The 25294-nt window shown below is 38.8% G+C and overlaps 1 protein-coding gene across 2 annotated transcripts in view; it reads left to right on the top strand.

Annotated features, from left to right (window-relative positions):
- ddx10 (DEAD (Asp-Glu-Ala-Asp) box polypeptide 10) overlaps positions 1-18477 on the top strand; it is a 45662-nt gene extending 27185 nt beyond the window's left edge. The window contains exons 15-18 of one of the 2 annotated variants that reach the window (XM_017493296.3): position 1; positions 5103-5159; positions 11911-12068; positions 18108-18477. The exon at position 1 is cut by the window's left edge and continues 167 nt beyond it. In XM_017493296.3, coding sequence (XP_017348785.2) covers position 1; positions 5103-5159; positions 11911-12068; positions 18108-18318 — 427 coding nt within the window. In that variant the 3' untranslated portion in view covers positions 18319-18477. The remainder of the gene's footprint in view (positions 2-5102; positions 5160-11910; positions 12069-18107) is intronic. The other variant, XM_017493297.3, reaches the window with a different exon arrangement.
- Positions 18478-25294: the final 6817 nt, after the last annotated feature.

Raw genomic sequence — 25294 nt, 5'->3', positions numbered from 1 at the left:
GGTAAGCCTCATCACTTTGCTGTTTATTACCTATACATTTACAATATCGAGTCTAATTGCATGGCTTGTTCTAAGTAATTTAAGGAATGGATTCATTTATCATTTTTACATTTCTGCTTTAGTTTAGGGTCTGATTTACAGTGTGTTCCGAAAGTATACTTACTTCACATTTCAGCCTTAATTTAAAAGTGATTCATTTACTTTTTCCTCATCAATCTGCAGAAGAAACGGTCATTAAAGAGCATAAACATAAACAGGCTTCCACAGGTATTCAGACCAGCTATTCAGATTTTGTTGAAGAACCTTGTCAGTGATTAAGTACAACCTTAAATCTTCTTTGGTGAGATGCGATAAACACACCACTTCTGGATTTAGAGAGCTTTTCCCATTGCTCTCGGGAGAACCTCTCAAGCTCAGTCAGGTTGGACGAGGAGTGCTGTTCTATAGCTATTTTCACATCTCTCCTGAGAGGAGCCACTCGGGGACTTTCACAGACTCGTCCAGAACATTGTCCTGATTGTGTGTGAGGCTATAGTGTAAAGTGATGAGGAAAATGTGAAGGTGTCTGAATATTTTCTAAAACCCCAAATAGTATAAAGCAGGACTAAAATTAACTCGAGGCAAAAAGTAGAAATTGCCACACACATGTAAAAGCAAGCTACTTACAGTTATCATCAAAGAATGTTAGAACTTCCTGTGGTTTCACTCTGTCATCAGGAGATCATAAGGCTGAATCCCGATGCTGCCATAACCATCCAAGAAAGATGGATTGTTTTAAAACAGTGTCCATTTATTTTATTTCATTATCTCTTTTACCTTTGTTAATACCAATACTAATAAATCTATTTATTTTATAAATAGAAGAGGGACCTTCTATTTCAGTGTGTTCAAACTTCTATTACTCAATACTAGTAGCACTTACAGTGATTCTGACTCTGGGGAAAAATCTTCAAGGTGTCACCTTTCAAAAGAGACCAAAACCATGCATGCATGCCTCCAAATGGTTCAAGAACGGCTTTAATTTATCTTTGGGTATGTCTTGGATAAGAGTTTTAGGCTAATTTTACAGGAGCTTTGCCCTGCCCTGAAAAATGAAAAAATATTGTCCCAAGTTGAATTATAACATGAATTAGTTGCCAAATAATACTTGAAAATGCTGATCAAGGCATTGCAATATAATAATTACTTTCATAATATATTAACTCATAACTTCCCAACCCCCCAATGTTGGCACAATTGCCTCTGCTTTGGAAACAAGCTACCCAGCACTTTCCTTGCCCTCATTATGCTAGGCCTTATTTCTTGAAACAGATCCAGTTTGATTTAGACACTGGGTAAGCAAAAAGGAGCCCTTCTGTGTGTGATCACATGTTGAGGCAGATAGAAATAGCTGAGATGCCTGTGTAGGGTGCACAGTGTTGAGCTTCAGGCACTGTAATGGAAGCAGGCTCTTGAGTTATTACTGCAGATGCAGTTTTATGATGAGTTTCTAAATAATTTCTTTCCAGCAAGTTCGTACAGTTTGTGCCGTTCAGAGAAAAGCATTTTTTCCCCTCCCTCTCTCTCAGCATCAGCAATTCTGTTCAGGTATCGAGAAGAGCACCCAATTTATGTCGACCAGCGGAATTCACATTTTGGTATTGATCTCTAAAGAAGCCCTGCAGTGAACAGGCATGAGACAGTGCCTTCTGAAATTATATAATAAAGAGCACATGAGCTTTGAATTCATCAGCTCGGTATATCACAGGCTTCTTCCATTTCTCGAAAAATAAAGCCTCTTGGTCAGTCTATCTCTGAGATAAGGCAACTGCTGTGAACAAATACAACAAATGCATTCTGCTTACATCACTCCTGACCCTGGTAGAAATGAAGAATGGAGCCAAGAGTCGCCTCTCTAAATACAGTCACGTGCATCTCCTGCATGACCATTAAAATATCATCAGTCTTGCCTAAACACTTTCTTTGGCATGGTGCTTGCTTTCTTGTGATAAGTCACTCATTTCTTTACAGCTGAAATATTTTTTTTGCTCTCCAGCAATATATGTGCCTCCATATTTGCATTAGTGTCATTGTACTCTGCACATTTATTACTGTTTCTGTGGTTGGTGTTGATCAATTTGACCAATTTACAGGACGGTTGTGTTGAGCTGTACTGGCATTAGCATAAATTGAAAACCATAGCCTAACTTGTGGAAATTATCTTTATCAGACAAGCAAAAGCTACACGTAATGTAATTTACAGGATTTAAGCATTAATCTTTTATATTTAATGACCACTTTGTAAGGACATACTTATGGACTTATGTGGATAAAGTATTTATGCTACATTAAATGCAGATTATGTGCTCGCCATGTTTATTCCACTTGGCTTATATTATTCACTTTGTCAACCTTGATAATGAAAATCTTTTGAATGTTTAGAATTTCTAATAGTTTTGAGATTGATGACTTTTATTAATAAAGCTAAACTTATGGATGTTTAGTTAGCGGTCAGTGCTCAGTGTAATCCAGTTTAAACTTCATTTCAGTCGCACAAAGTCTTTTTTGTATTTTTATTTTTTTAAGTAAATTACCAACACATCTGAGGAAACTGTTTATATTCCCAGTATTTTTCTCTTGTTTCCACTGTAATTCTGCTTTTACATTACCCTTATTAAAGACTTTTTACCAGCAATCATTAGCTAGCTTATGCTCAGCATCCCTGTTTCCTAGTTGCCTAGCAACACTGTTCTCATGACTTTAACCACTTGAACATCGAGAATATTGGCTGTTTCCCATGTTGAAATTCCATTTTGGTTCAGATTATGGCTGTGCTTGAAATGGCCCCCATACTCACACGCCCCACATAAGAAAACCAGGAGCACTACACAGAACACTGTTATTGAGAACAGAACTGTTAATTGCAGTGAATGATTTTGTATACAGAAGTTTGCAAAGAATTACTCATATTTGTACATTTGTAAGATATCTTGCACGAAACCTGAAGTTCCATTAGCATATTAATTTGCTGTATTTCTCAGTGAAGGTGTGCACAAATCCAACCAAACAGTGCAGTGCATTAAGGGTATTTGATGCATTTGATTAGGGGGATTCTGGACACTTTTAGGCTGGTTCTAGCTGGTCAGGCTTTTAGAGGGGCATTCCGTAGCCAGTAGGTTGCATTATAGATTTAAAAGATAAACAAACAAACTGGCAAACCATAGAAATCATACTATAATACTTTAAATTATAACTATATTGTGAATAGGACATGACTTTGGACAGGGCACATGACCTTAACAAAGGCTTTACAACCGGGAACAATACAGTGCTGAACTAAGACAAAAAGCAAGCCAGACTACACCGACAGGGCTTGTTCGAAGTGCTGAGGTAGTTATGCCTTATTTAAGATAAAAAATGCCTGCTACATTGATCTGCCTTATTGTATTATATGCTTGTCTTTTACTCCTCAATCGCTTTATCTGGAAGAATCAGTACTCAGAGTAGCATTTAACTTCTGTGAATAATAAAGCCAGTCCAAATATCATTTCATCTGTATCTACGTCCTGTGACGATGTGAAGCAGTAATCTAATAATTAGCCGTTCATACACAGTCATATCAGGTCCACTCGACTTGGTTGTCTGGAGTCTAGCACTTTCTTCTCACTACTCCTCCAGCAAGCTTCTTGATTAAGTGCACTATTTGATTAAGCTTGTAGACAGATTGTTTTTTTTTTTTGTTTTGTTTTGTTTTTCCCACGCACAGATCCAAACAAAAAGCTAATCTAAGTCACTTCCATAACACTGATCCAGTTGCTTTGTAGCAGCAGCTTTTAATCTACAATACACCAAGAGCATCGCAAATCAGATATTTATGGATGGTCATGGCGCGTACATTCTCTCAGCCTAAAAGCTTTTTCATCACTCTGCGTATTGGGTGTGCATAACTATACATCAGTATTCACCGGTCCAAAAGCAAGATTTATCCGTGCATATCGTTAGTGTCATAACTGTTTTTTTCCATCATCCACATCCCAAATGGGTTTAGTTATATGAGGAGTGATGGAGTGATTTCTCCATGAGTGGGGTGCTTTTACGTTTTTAAAGAAATTAAAAGCTCATGAAATACAACTGTTAACTCGGTTTCTCCTCAGTCAAGGCACTCCAGCGGTAATAATGTTTTCTACAATAATAATATAATAATAATAATAATTTACCCTTCAGCCCACTACGTTAGAGAAGGCCGTTTACTTGAGAACGTTAAAGAACCGTTTACACAACGTTTTCAACTAAAAATGTGTTTCAAAACACGCATTTGTGAAAACGATGACATCATGCCCACGCGTGTTATGTCTTTAGTCTATAGGCATGCATGCGAGTACTTTCAAAACTACAGTGGTGGTCTACAAGACTGTGTTTGTGCTGCTCAAGATTGGGTTTGTTGATGCTTCTCCAGTAAAATGTAGATTTACTGCATCACTACTATGCCCAGTGGAGACGCATTTGCTACGTACACCAAATTATTAACCCACATCTATACCAACGAGGGGTATTCAAAAGGCACATTTGGGATGAAATGGAACGAAAACTTCCGCTTCTTCTCTGTGGAAGAACGCTTATGTGCGCAGGCACGTAGCGTTTCTTTACAAAGTGACATCGCCAACTACTGGCCTGGCATGCATACTACAGCGTTTTTAGTTCTTTTTTGCGGATCCATGTGAACGAGGATCATTTTGACAACGTTGTCCCCTGTACACACAACTTTTTTTCAAAAACACAAAGGAGAAACATTTCTGTTTTTTATACATCATTGTCCTGTAAACATACCCTTAGTTTTGTTTTGTTCATCTCTTCTTTCTGAAGGACAGTTTCCGTCAGTCAGCCCGTGCCTTGTCTGCTCTCTCCCACATTTTCCACCACTCCCCACCCCACCTTTCTCTTTTATTCGTCCTTTTCCCATATCTTCATCCAGCACAGCTGCGTGTTGCTTTGCTCTTTAGTGTGACTGATGATATGTTTGCTTTCGTATCATGCTCTGCTTACGTAAGGGCACTAGGGTGCATGGCTTGTGTTGGCTTCAGCTTCAGTGCAGTTTATCAATCTGTTTTCTGTATTCCAAACAGGAACAGAGGCTGAAGGAGAAGGCCGCAAGAAGAGAAGCAAGCAAATGGGCTAAAGAGGTGAGTTGAAGCTTCCTCAACACCATCAAACATGGAGATTGGTTTACACTGCTCTAATGATATAAACTGATTATGTTCTTTCTGTTATAACTCAATAATCGCCAATTTGAGAGTTAAATGGATTAGTCATTGAGTTCAAACCATTTTAAAAGCCATGGTTCTCACAGTCAAATGCTGACATGTGAAAAGAGGTTATCAGACCTTAAACCTAAAATCTTCCCTTTGTGAGAAACAGAGTGTGAGTCACACCAGTGAAGGGGTGCCCTTAGTATGCAGCCTGTCAGAGGACAGCCCATAATTTTGCACTGGCAGCTGTCGCATGTCCACTCTCTCTCGCCACTTGGGGATATCTCGGTCCACATCCATATGGAAATGCAGCTGCTCATTCAATTGTCTTCTGATCAATGCTGAGACCTGTCCAAGAAAGGTTCATTATTCATCACCCCCTCCCAAACAGAGAACTCCCCTGGCACTTATCCCAGCCCAGCACAATGTCAAATCCCTACCTTGCCTCAGCTCATCTAATCTTACTGCTTCTAAGCCTGGGGGATCATTAGACCTGTAAATGAAGTCACTACAACTGTAGTGAAGGGAGAGTGTCATTTTAATGGAGACCTCTTGGAGGCTCTTATGACTGAGACTTGGATTTAGAACTTGCTTGAGTCTTTTAGAAATAATACACAATAGTTTGTATATCATATCATATTCCATGGTCACATTATGGTGTTTCCCATCCAGCTCTTTTAATGCGAATTGTGAGAATGCAAATAAAGTCGGAACAGAAAAGCCTGAAATAAACAAATGGCTAACTATTGCGAGATGTTTAGCTGAGATGGAAACTTCGATGCATCAGTAAGAGAATATGCAAAAAACTGGTGGGACCAGTTTTTAAAATATTTATTTGTTTTATGTATATATAAAATACAGCCAGAGCACCTGACAGGTGACGATGTCAAAGTTTTTCTTGATTTACTCAGTGAAAGCTATGTCAAATATCTCTGTGACCTTGGCCCAGATAAAGCGGTTACTGTAAATGAATGAATGAATGAACATCAAACATTGAATTTGTCCTTTACCTTGCCGTTCCCTTTGCATTTTCTTTTGCCTATTTTATTTTATTTTTTTACAATGAATTATTGAATGAATTGGCACCCAGCTATTATCTATTTCCCATTAGATCCTGCATCCAATATCTCAGTATCTATCATTATGCATAGTATTAAATCCAATAACAAAAGACAAACACCATATTGGCTGCAAACAGCTAAATCTCAAGATGAAGTTGTAGTTATTAGAACTTTTTAGGGTTACCGGCAGATAAAAGCATGGGTTACAAATCTATTGAAGTTCCTTAAATTTGTCTTTTTGCATCTTTATTTACACACCCATTTAATTGTAATGAACCAAACCAGAGAACAAAAATCCAGAAAAGTTTTATAGTCCCCAATAAAGAGGTGCTAAGCCACAGCTCAGACTGACAGCAGTACAAAACCACTTAATATACTACTTTTACAAGGTTCAGTTTGGTTATTGTGGTTAGTAGCTGAATTTTTTTTTAAAACATTTTAAAGAACACATCATACTTTCTATCCATTTATACAACGGTGCTTCAGAGTTAGTTAACCCTTTAGAATTTTCTACATTTCTGCATAAATATGCTACACACTAGTGGTACACGTGCTATATAAATGTAACTGTAAATAAATAAATGACCAAGTATAGTATTTTTTGTCTCAGTATTTTAATCGGGTTCTTTTTGTCTACTTTTAGGACTTGTGTGAAAATCTGATGTTTTAGGTCACATTCATAGAGACATATAGAAAATAAAGGGTTCAAACTTTCGAGCATCACTGTAGTTATAATGAACGGTGTGGAATGTCTGTGAAACAAGGTACTTCCTCTTATCACTTGCCTTATCATTTGGTTGTTTCCCTCACCAGCTTTGGAGCTTGTTACCAAGAAATCGTGCAGTGTCTTCTCCACTAGAGACTTACCTATGACTGAAATATTTTCACTATTGTCAGAGCTACTGTTGTAGAAAATGAATCAACAACTTTTGACAAATCAGCTTTGAAAGTGGGATGAAAATTTAATTAGTTTCTGCTTCATCTTGGCATACATTCATGCAAGTAGTAAGTCAACCCGTTATTCAAATTGAAATGAATGATTGTGGTGTTTCTTGGCAGATAATAAATCCATTAAGGTCATAAAGACTTGAATGAAGTGGAACACTTAAATTTCCAGTTTATTTACCAGTGTGGCTCTATTGTATATGATGATTAGTGTAGACTTTTTAACTGGTTAATATCTATGTTAAAGCCGGCACACATAATCAGCTTGAAACAAAAACAGCCTAATTTTTTCTTGTGGCCTGTGAAGTGTGAGCGTGCTTTGGCCTCGAGGGACTTCCTACTGTAGTGCGTTATGAATGATGAATGCTGTTTTAGGGCTAGATCAGCTGATTAATTAGTGTTCTTTGTAAACATGCAGCCTCAAACCAGAAGTTTATGCTTGTAGGGTCAAATATAAGAACCTTGTAGCCCAGTCCTATTAGTCATGTGAATAAAAATTACGGTGTTGCACCAGAAAGTATTTTAGGAACTTTCCATGGACTGTTGAAAATATGGCAGTATGTGAGAGAATCACCCAGTTAGTTAATCACATTTACATAAAGTTTATAACACAAACAGTTCACACTGAAAATGCGCTGGTCTTATTTTCAACTGTGTTTATACTGACATTAAAGTGGGTAAGATGCTGTGAAATACAACAGAGTGTGAAATTTTAATACCAAAGAGAGGAAGGTTGCTTTCACACTCCCCACCCCCAACACCCATAGCACGTTTTACATTTAATCCTACAGGAAGCGTCTGCAAGGCAGATGGAATGTGGCTGGTTTTTAAAGGCACTGCCATCTGTGTTTTGTTCTTTTTTGCTGTCTTTTTTTTGGTGATAGTGGAGCTTCTAAAATTGACAAAAGTGAAAGCACCCATTGAAGTATCAAGTGCTTTATTTATTTATTTATTTATTTATTTATTTATTTATTTATTTTTAAATATAACCTCCCAACCAATCAGGTAGCAACTTGGGGTGCAGCCGAGAAAATAAAAATAAATGGACATAGTGCTGGTATTATGACAAAATTGGAGAGAATTAGCTGCACTATCGAAACTGCAATGTAACTAAAAATAATGATGACTGTTCAGTGAGAGAGACTTGGAGACAGAAAGATGGGTGGGGAGAGAGCAAGCAAGTGATGGGCAGAGAGACAGGGAGATGGGTAGAGAGAGACAGACAGAGAGAGAGGCAGACAGGCAGGCAGACAGAAAGAGGTAGGCAGACAGATGGACAGAGGTGGACAGACCGAGAGAGGCAGACAGAGGTGGACCGAGAAAGAGGTAGGCAGAGAGAGATATAGATGAGTGAGAGAGACCAGTGGAGGGAGAATGCATGAGACAAGCAGAGAGAGACAGACAAAGAGAGTGAAAGGGAATCAGAGAGATCAGGAAAGAGAAATCTGGAGGGAGAGAAACATGGAAAGAATATGATTATATTATTATAATAAAATGCTCTTCCAGTAATGTTGGTTTTTGATGTGTGTATTGTGTCGGTTTAGCTGTGATCACGTGATACGAGTAACCAATCCGAAACACCAGTAATACTGTAACTTTGTTTTGAATGCACTCACTAATCCAGGCTTTCTGTTTCGAGCTGCGGCAGTGAACTAGAGCTGTGGCGTGGTGCTTAGAATTACTAATTGCAGTACTGGTGTTTAATTGTTATTCCAGCACACGGTCGGTGCATCCTGCAGAAATGTGTAATGATCGCTTGTCGGTCTGAATGAACTGATGTTGTAACAAGTAATTTGACTTAAGAGACTGGGAACAAATCGTTCCTGCTTTTTCCCACAAAATTTGTTACAGTAAGCGTGACGTACCATGACCTGCAGAGATCATGTCTCCTTAAATCCAGAATATCAATACTGTACATCAACAGCACGATAAGGAAGTGACACTGCTCTGATGAGGTTGTCAAATCTAAAATGGTTCCATTCAGTTCTTCATGCTCAGACGCTGACTGTGTGGTGCAATTGCTTTTGGACTTGCGTATGTGCGTGCATGACATTTTATATAGACGAGTACTGACGAGACGTGGTTTACAGGATAGATGACACGACTTTCAAGTAGTTGCAAGCTGCAGCCGTTTTAGGAAATGAATTCCCGGGCTGAAGTGATGGTGCGGATTTTGGGAGGGTGAGATTGAGGAGTTATTTAAAGCGGGGAGCGAAGTGATGTATGTGTAAATGAGTGTGTGTTCAGTGTTGTGACGGGTGAGACAGGCGCCTAGGCCGAGTTTAGGTAATGGCAGAGAAGGAAAAATAACGCTGAATGCTAACTTAATGCATTCTAATCACGCCTGGCTAACAATAATGTGCAGCCATTTATATCTCGAGTTGTCAGTTGTTGGTGTATTCACACTCAAGTTGTTGTTGTTGTTGTTTTTTTTTGGTTTCTTAGTTTTTTTGTTTTTTTGCCATATTCTGCTTTACCTTTACTCTTCCCTAAAATCCCTCTCTCACACCCACACACTCCTCCTGCTTACTCTCACATCAGTCATTGTAAATCATCAACGCTTTAGCTTTGCACGTGTGGACGCAGGAGTCTTGAAGCCACAAACGTGTCAGCAGAATTTTTAATCTCACACACTGCACAGGAATGATGTTTTATCTCTGCCATATCCCTTATTACGCAAACATTTACATCTGATCCCCAAACATCATTGATGATTATCACTCAGTCACTTTTGGAACAGTTTAAAGCAACACAATGCAGCCTTTTCTTCCACATTGTGCATTGAGTAAGGAATAAAACATGATGCAGAGTTACTGTTACCACCTAAAGTTGATGATTTTTCCAATTACATGTCACAAAGTGTTTTATTCCTCATAAACTACATTACATGGCTGACCCTGCGATATGACCCAAACTTCCTAAGAAGCTGGGATATGTGTCGAAAAGAATTTCACTGTGCTGTAATGTGTGTGTGACAAAGGCTTCTTCTTAAAGAACTACGCATCGTATTTTGAACAGGTTACAGTTCATGTTATCACAGCTATAAACATTCGTTCCCTCACATGCCTCTCCATTCTTTGTCTTGAAGTTAATGAGACCTCTTTTCGGGACAATCTCTGTGGTTGTAAACTTGAATGTTACAAAGCGCTGAAACTGGAAATTACTTTCTTAAATGTTAAATTGTTAAATTTCTCAAATTTTGCATTTCTCAAATGTTAAATCTCTTAACAGAAAGGTTCAGCATATTAATAACTCTTTTCGTTTGTTTATTTGAAGTTGATTTATTTTATTTTTTTAAATAAGTTTTTAGTCTCCTTTTGATACTATTGGAACAGCAAGGCCAATTAATTTTTTTTTATTAATTTAATTATTTTTTCTGTAGATTGAAGATATTTATGTTTGAAATCAAAAGATGAATATTGGAAGAGAGTTTAGAGTTTCAGCTTTAATTTCATGGTAGATATATGTAGATTTGTTAAATGACATAGACTAGACCCAATTGACAACAACAACTGAAAGAGATAGCGGTAAAAGCCTCACAAAAGAAGAAACCGACAAGCTGTTGATGTCAGTCACAGGCTTGATGCAGTATTGCACGCAAGGGATTTGCAACCAAATATTAAATGTTATTTGCTTTCATTCATTAAGACTTATCTCTTCCTATAATTTTGTTCACCTAAAAAAAAAAAAAAAAAAAATTTGGTCTGATACAAAAGGTTCTGTTTTATGTTGTTTAACACATCTAGATGTAAATATCAGGAAATAAAAGCTGAAATCCTAAACTTTCATCTCCATCTTTTGGTCTCAAACCCAAACAAATGAATTTACCTTGCTGTTCCAATAGTTTCGGAGGGGACTGTGTAAGGAATTGTATAACATTTTTAGATGCAGTTTTCAGCATCAGCTCTTTGTAACGGTCGAAAATAAAGCGCTAACTTTTAGGATGGAGAACTGTGCACTTTGCAGTTTCTGAGTGACATGTTGTCTTTTTTCAACTTGACTTCTTTGGAGAGAAAAAGAGGCTGGTGAGGGATCAGTTTATTTGCTTCGTGGACATTTCACAACAATAAAAGTAACCATAAATGGATGAAAAGTATGAACTGGCATTTTTTAATAAATTAAAAATGTAATTGTTGGCAAATTGCTGTGGTATGAGAGGAATGAAGCACTTTGGAAAATGCTGTTATTAAAAAATATTGTAACAGCGACTCCACGTCATCACACCACCCCGTTGTTGATTATTTTCCTATAACAGCACACCCTATTGAGTTTTATTTCTTACAAATGTAACACTAGGTAACTTTAGCAGGCTTCACCAATATTGCAGTTGATTACGAGTTTTAATTACTATAAAACTTCTTTTTAATTGCGAGTGATTTTGCAGTTAATAAGGAATGTGTAGAGACCGAATGGGGCAGTAAATGAAACGGGGAACTTGTCGAGTCACACAATTTAATGAGACTCTTCAGACTACTCAAGTTCACAAACCGTGAAGAAGCTAGCCCAGGCTTTCTCCTGAACACTTTAAACAGATAAATAAAGAGTTGTCCAGTTTTTCTGTTCCACACCATGTTGCTTTTGCCTGCTGTGTTTCACAAGTTTGGTATATGAACAAGACCAAAAATGTCGTCTCATGAGAATAAGATGTACAAATGCATGTGGGTATTTGTTTCAAACAGGAGAAGGAGAAGAAGAAGGCTGGCATTGGGGATGGAGATGAAGATGAGGAGGAGGAGGTGGTGGCATACCTGTCAGGTGCTGATGATGAAGAGTTTGACCCCAGTACCCTACCCGACCCTGATAAAGTGCGCAATTCAGAGGATGAAGATGAAGAAAGGTAAGACTGTCTTCATGAAAAGATTTCCATATTGCTTTATCCCTTTCATATTCCTTTACCTCTGTGCAAAACCAGCACATCATGTCAGTGTCACCATGTTTCTTCTGCTGCTTCCTCCTCCTACTGGTTTCTCTTTATTGTTTTCTGTCTTTTCATTCTCTCTGAAATCTACATGGAATTCTGCAGCCTCATAAGGATTACAATTGAATTGAATCAAGCTTTATTTGTCTGAACAATAGGCATTGTCTCAAAGCAGCTTTACAGAAATCTGATTTCTGTAACTAAAATTAAGAATAGGAGTTCTGAGATTAGCATGAGGCAGTTTCTTAGGAAGTGGAAGTCTATAGTGTCCGAGTGAGATTATCTACTGTAGCAGGAAGTTGCGTCCTGTCCTGATTGTAAAACAAAACGTGATTGGTTAGAGCGAGAACGTGCTGCGATTGGTCAGTGCAATGTGGCGGTTATCTGATTGCCTTGAGCAGAAAGTGGGCGGAGTCCAACTATTTGTGGATTAGTGTGCACTCTTGACACTAGATATGTTTCAAAATCCACAAACGCACACGACGCAATCCACAAATGAATGCAAGGCAGAGTTGTGTTTGTGACACAAATATTTGTTAAAAAAAAAATAAAAAATTAAATTTATTAGCAAATCTCATTTTATTTCTTTAATTTAATTTATTTTTGTGAAATTACTCGCATATATTTGTGGATCTCATTCAATGCATTTGTGAATTTGTTTAATTTTAGTAAATTTGTGGATCGTAATCTATTTATTTGGAATTATGAAACCATTCTAACCCCATTACAACATGATCTTGATTGACTCATTTTTCTCTGCAGTGTAGACATATCAAGTGCTTGATTTTCTGCCTTGTTACTTTTGTGTAATGTGCTGAGCCATACAGTAAATCAGAAGCATTCTATACTAAATCGAACCAGAAGATCGAATCATAAGCCTCTAATTATCTCAAAATGAGAAATTGATTCTTGCTGTACTTAATTACTCTAAAGGCTCTCGCCAGGTCTGTTGGGTCTACACTTTGATTAGGTTTGCAGCACAATCACTCCTGTGTGTATCACCCTCGGTCTGCACGGCATGATTGCTTCTCAGAAGAAGTTATTCGCGTACAGATGAACAAGATTCATTTATTGTTGCCGATGTAACTCATTGATCCCTGTGCTGGCAGTGGACTATCTATAAAACGTGTAATTACATTCAGATTTAAAACAGGAGATTCAGGGAAGGAGGCAATATGTCTGAAAAGTACAGTATACACTCAGGCTTCTGTAGTGTGGTTGTTTTCTTGAATTGGCTCCCCTTTTTTAATCTGGACTTTGGAGCACATGTACGAGAGCAGATTTTGACCTGTGCAGCCTACCACTCTTCCATAATATTATTTACTAGATAAACAAAAGTGTATTGATTTTTAAAAAGCTTTTCACACGGCAGTTGGCTCTCTGCTCCGCATGTCTCCGCTTCACATAGGAAAGGTCAGAATTTCCCACTCAGCACAGCTTTTCATGCAGCGGGTGAAAAATCATTTGCGTCTCACATCGTACTCTGATTTTTGCTTTCGTAGCAACTAGGGATGGGCGATATGGACATAAAACTATATCATGATATTTTCTGGTATTTATTGCGATAACAATATCAGTAACGATATCAATATAGTACCATTCACCACTGTTTTTGGCAAAAAGTGACAGCTGCATGCAGTCTTTAGAGCCTCAGAAACACAAACACTGATGTAAAAGTAAAACTGAAGTTCTGTAACCAAACCAGTTCCAGATTGTAGAGGTAGCTCCTCATTTAACGATAAACTCCCCCTCAGCTTCACATATGGCGGAAGGTGGACTTATTTTTGCTCTGCACGTGAGCTGCGAATGGGTCGCAGACCGTCGCACACAGAAATATGTCATCATCTAGGCTTTATCGTTATTATAGCTCGAAGACTAATTCTTATTGTGGGGTGAACTTCTACCGGTATATCGCAAACGGTAAGATATCACCCATCCGTAGTAGCAACCAAGCAAAAGTCATGGACACACTCACGATTGTTTCTCTTTGTCTCCACCCATGCATGGAGCCACTTTGAAAACGGCTGCGTTCACGTCATGTCGGAATTACCGTAATTACTTGATGACAACCCGGACGTTCTACTCAGAGCTGTTCACGTCCTGGAAATTGTGCGATTTTAAATCTTGCACTATTAAGAGATTAATAATAGTCCACTGTATGAATTATTACACAGAAATATTACGAGAGAACAACTTAACTACTTTTTTTGCTGAAACTGTCACCGTTTTGAGTGTTTCCGCATGACATGATGAATGTAGCTGTCAGCTGGTACATGTCAGAGCTCTCAGAAAAGCAGTTAATGAATGGGGGACTAGCAATTTTCAGTTCCATGTACAAATCCCGTAACAGAAGAATACAGTATCACCAGTATAACTTTCAGCTCTATTAACTTTACTAGTAAACATGATCACCACATTTAAAGACAACGTGTCAAATGAATGTAAAAATGTTGACCAAACAAAACGACAGCAAAGACTTAAAATTTTTTCCGTCCACATTTTCTCGCTAATTTGGTGATGGACATTTCTCACCCTCCAGACAGCTGTCCTTTATCATATTCCAGCTACCAACCAGGGAAGGTACAGGTCTGTCTGCCCTCTTCCGCATATATGAGCTCAGAGGTGTTCATGATTGGCTAGTAGCTGTGACAGGGCAGAGAGAAAGTCATTTTGCTCTCTTGGACTCCTGGCCACAGATGGCTGTGGCATTGTCAAATATCAAAATTAATAATTTTTATTGCATGATCTCACTGACTACCAGGTGCTAAAATAGATGGACGGAGTTTATAAATTGCCACTAATAACGCAGCCTCACAATGCAATTATAAAATCTCAAACATCTATTAATCAATTTAGTCAAGTAATAATGAAGCTGGAAAATAACAGTCACCAGCTTTAATTAGCCACTGAAAGGGCAGGACTGTTTTTTTTTTTTTTTTTTTTTTTTTTTTTTTTTTTTTTTTTTTTTTTGATGTGGTTTAACATCATCTGAAAAAGTCTACACTACATTTCCTCTGCATGTTCAGAAGATTACATGAGAGTATTTTAGGACAGGTAAACTACAAGTTTTTTAGTTATTAATCTTTAATGCCCAAATTTATGTGTTTATTAAATGTATGATTGTAAACATCCGTGTGCGCTCCTGTTTTTCTCCAGTCAGGAGCATCAGTGCTCATTAGCTCAGTGCCGAAAGCTTACTGCAGACCCCTTAGAAGATTTACACTGTTTACAAGCCTTTTTAAAAAAAAAAAATTGGTGGTTGTTTTTTTTCTTTTCTGTTTTCATGTAGTCTTTCATTACTTTTTCTTTCGTTAATTTTGCTCTTTCAAAATGTATTCATTTTATTTGTTTCTTTCTGGCTTATTCCACCTTCCCTCCTTCCTTCCTTTCCTTTTCCTTCATTTTAGTTTTCCTTTACATTCCGATCTATTGTTTCTTTCCTCTTCCTTCCTTTTTCTTTTGCTTCCTTCCTTCCTTCCACTGTTCCTGTTCCTTTCCTTCTGTGTTGTTCTCTTTCTTTGTGTATCCTTTAGTAAATGCAATCATTACTTCATTCATTTATCTTCAGTAAGCTTTGTCCTGGTCACGGTGACAGTGGATCCACTGTGTTTATCACAGGATCACGCAACAATTCCTTTTCACCCCTCCTCCCAGTTTCCTTCACTTCTCTGCACTAATGTTTATTAAAGATGGAGGCAGGTGATCTGAGCCACTCCCAGCACTTCAGACAGCAGCACTGGCTCTGATTAATGTCCGTTGGCCTGGCTGTTTACTGCATGGCTACACTTGCCGAATGCAGGAGAGGCTTTAGACGCTGTAAATCTGAGCAACTCGCTCTCTGCCTCCCTCCACAGGCTGGCCTTAATGTGAAGCAGCCGCTGCTGCGTTACTCTTGGGCCCAGAGCCAGGTCCTGCACTACAGCCCTGGCTCATTTATGTGTGCTACCTGTCCTCCCTCCACGCTCTACTGCTCTCACACACACCACCTGTCACTGGCTGTGTTCTCCTGGCTCCAGTCCACATCCTTCCTTCTCTGGAACCCAGCTACTTTATCCCCTGTCTACCTGCATTACTCGCATCTTAAAATATATTGGTCGGAGCTTCGGCCTATTCTTTACGGACAGCTCCATCGATGCCTCTTGTTCGGAGTGCAGCGGAGCCAGCGCTTCCTGTCCAAATTGATATTCAGCAGCGTGTCTCGGTGCTGTTAGGAACTGGCCAGTGATTTATGGGAGTGAGTGGAAGTCGACATGCCTTAAAAGGCTAATGATGTGTGCTCGCTGACTGTTAAACAGATTGAATGACATTTAATGCCCTTTCATGCAAGTCTCAGTGACTGTGTGGATATGAAATGTATGTTAGAATGCACATATGACTGAACAAGTGCAGCCATCTTTACATGCTTCATCATGTGTTAATAATTCTATTTTTAACTGGATTAATCAAAAATATATGGGGGGGGAATCATATGTAGATACACACCTAAATCACTATTGGGGAAACAGATTGAGGTCAGACTGAATTTAATTTCTATCCACTCAAACGAGGAAGGATAATTTGTTCAATGATTTGTTAAATAGGAGAATAATGATATACAGGAATGATGCAGGACTTCTCACTTTGAATTTAATAAATGTTCTTCATTTGGGCGTATGCTTTGCTGAGATTTCATAGAATTTGAGATTTGTTAAAGCCAATGTAAAATGGAAATCTTAAAACTTTATTTTCCACTAAATGAAAGCTTTTATAAGACTGGATGTCTGGTGGGAAATAATATTTGACTGGACTTAATATATGGATTTATTCATCAGGATGTTATTGGATTATAAAAATCTGCCATTCCCACAGTGTTTAACCCTAGGTATTTTGATTTGTCTTTTGCTGTACATTCACTTTTCCATGTTTAACATCCGAAACACTCTGCCTCAAACTCATGGTATGATTTATTTTAAAAACAAAAATTCACCTATAAATCAGATGAACATTTTGTCTGCTAACTTGACCGTCTAGCTGCCAGCAGCCAAAAGTTTAAGTATCTTTATAAATGTGCATATTTTTAAGAATGATTAATTGTGTATTATTTAATGATGTAAAAACATGAAATGAAGAAATCAGACAAATCTGGGAAAACTCCTTAGCTATTAATAAAACTGTGGAGAATGTTTTTTGTTTTGGGGGGGTTTTCACTGTGAAATAGTGCATGTATAATATATTTTCACCACACTGCAGTTGTCATTCTACATCAAATGTAGTATTTGAAAGGTTTAAACCTCACCTCTTGATGGAACCTTTTTGGTTTATTCATGTGAGCTATGAGTGAGAAACCATTAATATTAAATTATAACTTGCATCTTGTTATGGCCTGCAATTTCAGAAGGTTAATATTTTTCCATTCATGGAGAAATTAAGGGGTAGGCAAAATCCATAAATAAAGACACAAAAAAGAGGTTTAAAAAAAACCTCGAACCAAACACTTTTCTACAGCCATTGTTTGCCTTGGATTTATGCTTATGCATCATTATGAAATGGTGCTACAGTGATTGAGGGATGTTTAGATAAGAGGCTTAAATAATTCAGCTGCAGGCCTAGTTGAGCTTATTTAGTTGGATGATGCACGGGTGTGCTCATGCATATATGTCCCTCATCATACAGGAGCTGGTGAGCTCTTTAAAATCATCAGGAGTGTGGAGGGAAAGCTTTCGGGAGAGCTTGGAGGAAATTACAGATACACAATCCGAGTTCAGGCTGCTCACACTGTGCTGAGCCAGTCTGCACAGAGAACCTAATTTGATAAGATAAGAGAACACACATAGCACATACAGGCCTTATGGGATCTTGTGAGAGACACAATCAGTTTTCCTTTTGCAAACATGTGGATTACTAAACCAGCTTTTCATTAGGGGCTGCTCTGTTCATGGCAGGACCATGTTAATCTTCTCTACTTTGCCTCTTGTAAAGCAGTGATGGCCCTGAGTGTGGGGGGAGGAAGAGGAGCCACAGCAGTAGTGAAGACGACGAAGATGATGATGATGGTGATGATAACGGACACTGGGGGACAGGGAGGAAAAAGGCCAAGCAGCACAGCTCAGAACCTGAGCTTCTGGACACTGGTCTCTCTCTGGCGGAGGATGAGGAGTTGGTGCTGCATTTGCTGGGAGGCCAGAGTTAGTTCATTTCCACTGAACGCTGGACCTCGTGACTGTGACCACAGCCTCCCTCAACTCACAGTTCTCATGTAATGGACTCCAATTATGTTCTATTCCTCTCATGCTGTCTACATTCTGGGATTAGATTTTGTTTTGTGAAATAAAATTAACAGTGCTTATAATTTTTGTGCAGTCTAATTGGAATTTGCTTGACCATCTTTCTTTTATCTGTACATAACAGCCTGTCTTTGTCCACCAGAGAGAAATCTAGAAATTGAAATTGCATGTGGTTTCATGTGGCCTACGAAGTGTCAGTGGGATGCTCAGATAACTGCACTGCTGATGCCAATCTTAAAGCCCCAGGCATACTAAATCCCTGATTGCTTTTTGGGTCAATGTTTATCTTGTGGGCACAGTCTGCATGAATGTTTGCTGAATATTTTAAGGTCTTGGTATATTTAACCAGAATGACTTCTCTTTATGTGTAAAGAGGGCAGGGTACATGAATAATAACAGAATTGGCCATGCTATTTGAAATAATCAACAATACCCCGACATGAAGTAGAGTTACTGTTTTGTTTGTTTTCCATAAAAGCAAGTTCATCTTAAAGCACAGAAATTTGCCAACAATTTTTTATCCTCTATATAAGTGCCTTAGCTTTTAATGCAGTGATAATGTATTTAAAAAAGGGACAAATTTATTTGTGAATAGAAATTTCTGAGTAAATATTTGTATTAACATAAAAACAGCTGAGACATAAACTGAACAAGTTTCACAGACATTTGACGAACAAAAATGGAATAATGAGACAATGAACAAAGGGGGGGGTCAATATTAAAAGTAACAGTCAGTACCAGGTGGCCAGCAGCTGCTTTAAGCACTACAGTACATCTCATCCTCATGGACTGCACCAGATTTGTTAGTTCTTGCTGTGAGCTGTTACTCCACTTTTCCACTTATTTGGATTTTACAAAATTATCTTTAAAATACAGTTTCCAGAAAAAGGGGCGTTTATATTTTTTGCTGAGTTTTTGCTGGGTTCGATTCCCACCGTGGCTCTGTGTGTGGAGTTTGCATGTTCTCACCGTGCTGCAGGGGTTTCCTCCGGGTACTCCGGTTTCTCCGGTTTCCTCCCCCAGTCCAAAGACATGCATGGTAGTCTGATTGGCATTTCCAAAGTGTTCATAGTGAGTGTGCCCTGCGATGGATTGGCACCCTGTCCAGGGTGTACCCCGCCTTGTGTCCAATGCTCCCTGGGATAGGCTCCAGGTTCCCTGTGACCCTGAAAAGGATAAGTGGTATAGAGGATGGATAGATGGATGTTTATTAGCATGGTTAGCTTTTGTTAGTTGCTTGTACTCGTTACCCGGTTTAGGAACGAATGCATAGAATTGATAAAAACTCTGGGAATAATGAGCAACAACAGACTTGTCACTGAGGGTGCTTTTTTATAGCATTTTTTTATGCTACTGCCTCTAGGTGGTTGAGACAGTATGCTTTTCATTAGTGTGATATCTCAAGAATGAACATGTGATTGATCTTTTGTAGGATTTGTATGCAATTATGATGGTATCCAGTAGATGAACTCATTCGATTTTAGAATTGATCCAAACTCTCACAGCAAGGTCAAATGTCTGAAACAGTTTTTCTTAGATAGCAGCCTTCCTGTTTTAAGTATATTTTAAGGGTATTTCAGGCAAACAAATCAGTAAAAAGAAGGACTAAACTTGGTGCTGGTAGAGACATCCCTGCCAATGCCAAAGGCGCTGCTGCCAACATGACTCTTTACCTCCTGCCCAATCAGGTTGCAGCTTACAGGGCAAGTGAGATTAGCAAGCATGGATAACAAAGTGCAGATGGAACATTAGTCCTGTTACTGAGTATACATAAGGAGATGCATGACGTGTATATTTTATTGGCAATATTCCAGTGCTGCAAAAACACAAAAAAACTGTCTATTTTTTAGTGTATTCACAGTTATTGATGTGACGTCCACTTCAACTGCGTATAGTCAAGTCGCACAACCAGATCCTTTTCTCTAGGTTTGCTAATTGAATGTCCATCACAATCTTGTGACAGCTTCTTGATCCAGCCATGAGAATGATTTCAATATGTTCTTTTGTCAAAGGCACTCAAAGACCAGCTGAAAAAATATTTAAACTGTATGAACAATTTTGGAAGACATTTTCCTAAAGTGTTAATTTCCCCTTTGTATGGGGACTTTTTGGGACACCCTATGGCTAGCAAGCTAGGCTAGTTAGTTGACTGATACTAGCTATGACTAGTAAGAGTGTTGTTATGGTTACAGTGTGCATGTTCTTTGACCTGCTTTTTCCCTCCACAGATCTTGGGCAAAAGGCTCTACAGCTAATGTTTTTCCCTGAAAGCACTCCAACGGTGGCACCTTCTTTTACTTCAGTGTATACCAAGATTACTATAATTTGTAACTTTGTGCATTGTGTTCAACATTCTTGGTTCTCTTTTCCTGTGCTTCCTTCCCGAGTGATGTAGCAGGCTTGGAGTCTCGGACAGTGGGCTGTCAATGACGCGTATTTATTAAAGTATTAGGCCACACCCATTAGGACAGTTTTTGACTTGGTGTGTTCCGTGTGTTTTAGGTCTGTTTTATTCTTTATTCAAACTTTGCTGGGTAAGCTGATCGTAACACTCAAGGTTGGTGTAAAACAAACTTTTAATATTTTACACCGGGACTTTAAAAGGGAAAAACACATTCAGGTACCATCTGTGTATTCTTGTGTTCTAATACTCTCATTACTTTTTTATGTGCAACATTGTGCATCTGTCTGATCTCGGTCCCCTTCCACTTGGCATGCACGGGTGTTATTTCCTCTATTCTTCTCGCTGAGTTTGAAATAGAAATGTCTAGAAGCGACCGACACAGTGAATGGATTGTTATTCTCCGTCAAAGCACAAAGGCCATCTGCTGAAGTATGTGTTTATCAGCATTCACCCAGCTCATCTCTGGAGAGCCTGTGCTTCAGCTCTACGAGACAAATTGACTCTCTGCCATGGTTTAACACATGCGTGACTTTGGCAAGTCATAGGATTTGTGCCATGGAGGGACTTTATTACAATTTGTCCTAGTTGTGTCTTTATGATTACTGCAGCTCTTTAAAATACTCCAGCGTGCTTTGTTTGCCGTTCAGTCTGGGGTGCTAATTTCTGCTCGTTATCCAGCCAGGCCAAAATACGAAACGGGGCAGATGGTCTCGTGAAATCACAAGGCAACCTCAGTTGTCGTATAGTTTTATCTCAACTCAGAAGTGATTTGCTGCACAGTAGATAGGGGAAGTAAGATACATGCAAGGCAGAGCTGTTGACATGATTAGCAAATGTGTTGATGAATTGGGTTTGTGTGCACTCTAGCTGGAGTGACCCTTTGCTGTGTTTTCAGTTTTTTTGTGGCTGTACATCCATCACGTCCTGCCTGGAGAGCCATTTCCTCCATATTTCTCTGCTTTAATAAACCATTTCAGCTGAGAAAGACGTGGAAAGGTTCAATTCTGTGCCTGGGGCATTTCGGAATAACAATAGACCAGAAGCACAATGAGAAGACAATCATTAGAGCTAATGCATAGATCGCAAGTGCTCTCTCATAGATTGAAAACGCAATGCTTGCTGCATGTAAATGCCAGCTTCCCTGGCAGCTGAGTAGTTTTATTTATTTATTTATTTGTTTATTTTTCATTTCTTTTTAGAAGAGTCCAACCACACACAACCAAGATTTCCGTGCATGTCTAGTGTAAAGCTGTTCTACACAGAATTGGATTTGTGCCTTGGCATAGGATACACCATTTATTGACACGGGTAATTACAGTATATGGATCCATGCCCGTGCCTCCTGGGAGGGAAGATGTGCTTGCTCGTCACAGTCCAATGGGCCAACACAGATTTATCGTATTTGGACCCTGTCCCTCAGTGACTCACTCGCAAGGTGTGAGAGTGGATCTCAAAACCGTGGGGCTTTGTGAACATCTGAGTTAATGAGTTGGCCTAGGGGAGATTTTTATTTATTTATTTATTTAGTCACTCTTTCCTTCTGTGTATCGTGGATGGTTTTTTTTATGCTCAGAGAAATGCATTGCGTTAGATAACCAGTGTTTAAGTTCAAGCAAAAATATAATTTAGTTTTCCCCTCTCACACAGAATGTAGTCAAATAGCCAAGATATGATGGCTGTCTTCAACTAGCATACTGTAGCTACCAATTAAGCAGTGTGCAATTAAGTGCATGATTATACAGGCATGTAAAATAAATAAGTACACCCCATGGAACTTGTTGGCTTTTTTGACATGTTCGGACAAGCAAACACTTGATCCTTTTTGAAACAGTGCCTATTAATAAAGGTGATCCACTCTATCAAATTGACATTTTGTAGAACATTTCACCATTTAAAAAAGATAACAAGAAAAAAATCCAGATCAGTCACCGCTTCATTTATCACAACTTCAAATCAATTACATTAGAATCAGGTGTTCAAGATTGGGTGCCATCTTATGGGTTCCACCTATATCTACTGTCAAAACAAGCATGTGTTTTTCATACTGTAAAACATTGTCATTTATAAAAATGGACAAAATGATGCCACTAAAATGAGTAGCAGATGAAATATTTTTTTACATCCCAAAAACATGTCCCACCCCACAAGGGTGAGTGTGGGGCTGCAAGCAGCAAACAAAAAGCAGTGTCGTTTTATAGGATGAGACATCGCACAGTTTCACATTGTGTCCTTGCCGCCCCTGGCAAAACACACCACTTTGTTTTAGCGAAGACAATTAAGTTATTTTCTCACAATCGGATTTCTGATTTTTTTGGTGAACACTAACCTTGTTCCCGGAGCCATGTCTTCCTAGCCAGTAAATCAGTATACTGAATTATGAAGCCATGGTCCTGCAGAACTAACTCTCATCCTGGACGTTTCAGTGCTTTCTCTTCTCTCTTCACACTGACTGACACTAATAGTGTGATAATGTTGTGGAATTAAATGGGGATTGCACACACTGTTTTTCCTCAATACACATTGCTTCTACTGAATGCTCTTAAAAATAGAGAAGAACCTGTGCCAATGATAAAAGAGTAGCAAATGAAATTTATAAGTCCCAAAAACATGCCAATAAGTGTGAAAGTGTGTGCATGGTGCTCTGATTCACATTTAGAGTGTATTCCTGCCTCACACCCAGTGTTCTTGGGGTTAAACTCTGGATCCACCATGACCCAGACCAGGATAAAGTGCTTACTGGAGATGAGTGAATGAGTGAAAATGCACAATGCTCAACTGGTTGCTAAACTTTCCTCACTTTGTTAGTAATGTGAGTATTGTATCTCCACTACAAAACAAAACAAGGTAGATTGGGGTAAGGAAAATTGGCTTAACATAACTTTGAGTGTTTCTTTTTAACAGTTCTGCAGAATCCACAAAATAATAGTAGACGTGAATGTGGTTTATAATCTTCAGTTATGTTTTCCTCAACAAAAAAAAATGCTTCTACTGAATACATTTGAGAAGAAAATTGTGTCCAAGTGACTAGAGGGTGAAATTGCTGGAGTTCAGTTCACTGGCAAGCGTTGTCGATCTTCAGGCTCGGACTGTTTTGGATTGACAGGACACATTTGGCACAAGATAAGCTGATAAAATAAAGTGAAGTCAGATGGGTGTTAAAGGGTGGGCTGCTACACAGCATGGTGCTTTTTGGTTCATCATGGCCCTAGGCTAGATCTGACTTTTTTTTTTCTTATCTCAAGAACAAAATTGAAACAAAAAAAACAGGAATTGGATCTCATTTTTGAACTCCACTGGTTTATTTTGTGCACAGTGGTGGCCTTGTAGAGTTTCTATGAATTATAACCCCAATTCTGAAAAAGTTGGAACAGTATGGAAAATGCTAATAAAAACAAAGAGGAGTGCTTTGTAAATGTACCTTGACTTATATATATTTTTTAAACATATACAGCCAAGGTATTTGATGTTTTACCTAATCAACTGCATAGCTTTTTGAAGATAATATTTATTTTGAAATTGATGCATGCAACACGTTCCAAAAAGTTGGGATAGGGGCAATTTAAGACTAATAGTGATGTGACAAGTTGAAATAAGAAGGTGACGTGAAACAGGTGAGGCAATCGTCTAATCATAGTATATAAGGAGCCTCTAAAAAAGGCCTAGTCCTTCAAGAGCAAGGATGGGTCGAGGCTCGCCAATCTGCTAACAAATGTGTCAGCGAATAATCCAACACTTTGAGAACAACATTCCCCAAAGAGGAATCGGTAATGGATATCCTGACATGGGCTCAGGAATAATTTGGTAGACCTTTGTAAGTCAACACCATTCGCCGCTGCATCCACAGATGAAAGTTAAGGCTGTACTGTGCGACGCAAAAGCCATACATCAACACTGTCCAGAAGTGCCGCCGACTTCTCTGGGCTCGGTTTCATCTGAGATGGACAGTAGCACAGTGGAATTGTGTTTTGTGGTCCGGTGAGTCAACATTTCAAATAGTTTTTGGACAAAACAGCCGTCGTGTTCGCCAGGTCAAAGAGGAAAAGGACCATCCAAGCTGTTATCAGCGTCAGGTCCAAAAGCCAGCATCTGTCATGGTATGGAGGTGTGTCAGTGCCCATGGCATGGGTAACTTGCACATCTGTGAAGACACCATTAATGCAAAAAGATATGTACACATTTTGGAACAACATATGCTGCCATCCAGAGCAGAACAACGCCAAACCACATTCTGACCGGATTACAAGTGCATGGTTGTGTAAGCAGAGAGTGCGGGTGCTAGCATGGCCTGCCTGCAGTCCTGACCTGTCTCAGTTTGAGAATGTGTGGCACATTATAAAACGCAAAATAGGACAACGAAGGCCCTGTACATTTGCACAGCTGAAGAAAGGCATAATGAATGAATGGGGGGAAATTCCACTTGCTAAACTTAACCAACTGGTGTCTTCATCACCCCAATGCTTAATCAGTGTTATTAAAAG

The sequence above is a fragment of the Ictalurus punctatus genome, chromosome 18 (genome assembly GCF_001660625.3).
Source record: "Ictalurus punctatus breed USDA103 chromosome 18, Coco_2.0, whole genome shotgun sequence".
Taxonomy (NCBI): Eukaryota; Metazoa; Chordata; class Actinopteri; order Siluriformes; family Ictaluridae; genus Ictalurus; species Ictalurus punctatus.
Note: the sequence above shows the minus strand (reverse complement) of the source record. Positions and strands in the feature narration are given on the sequence as shown.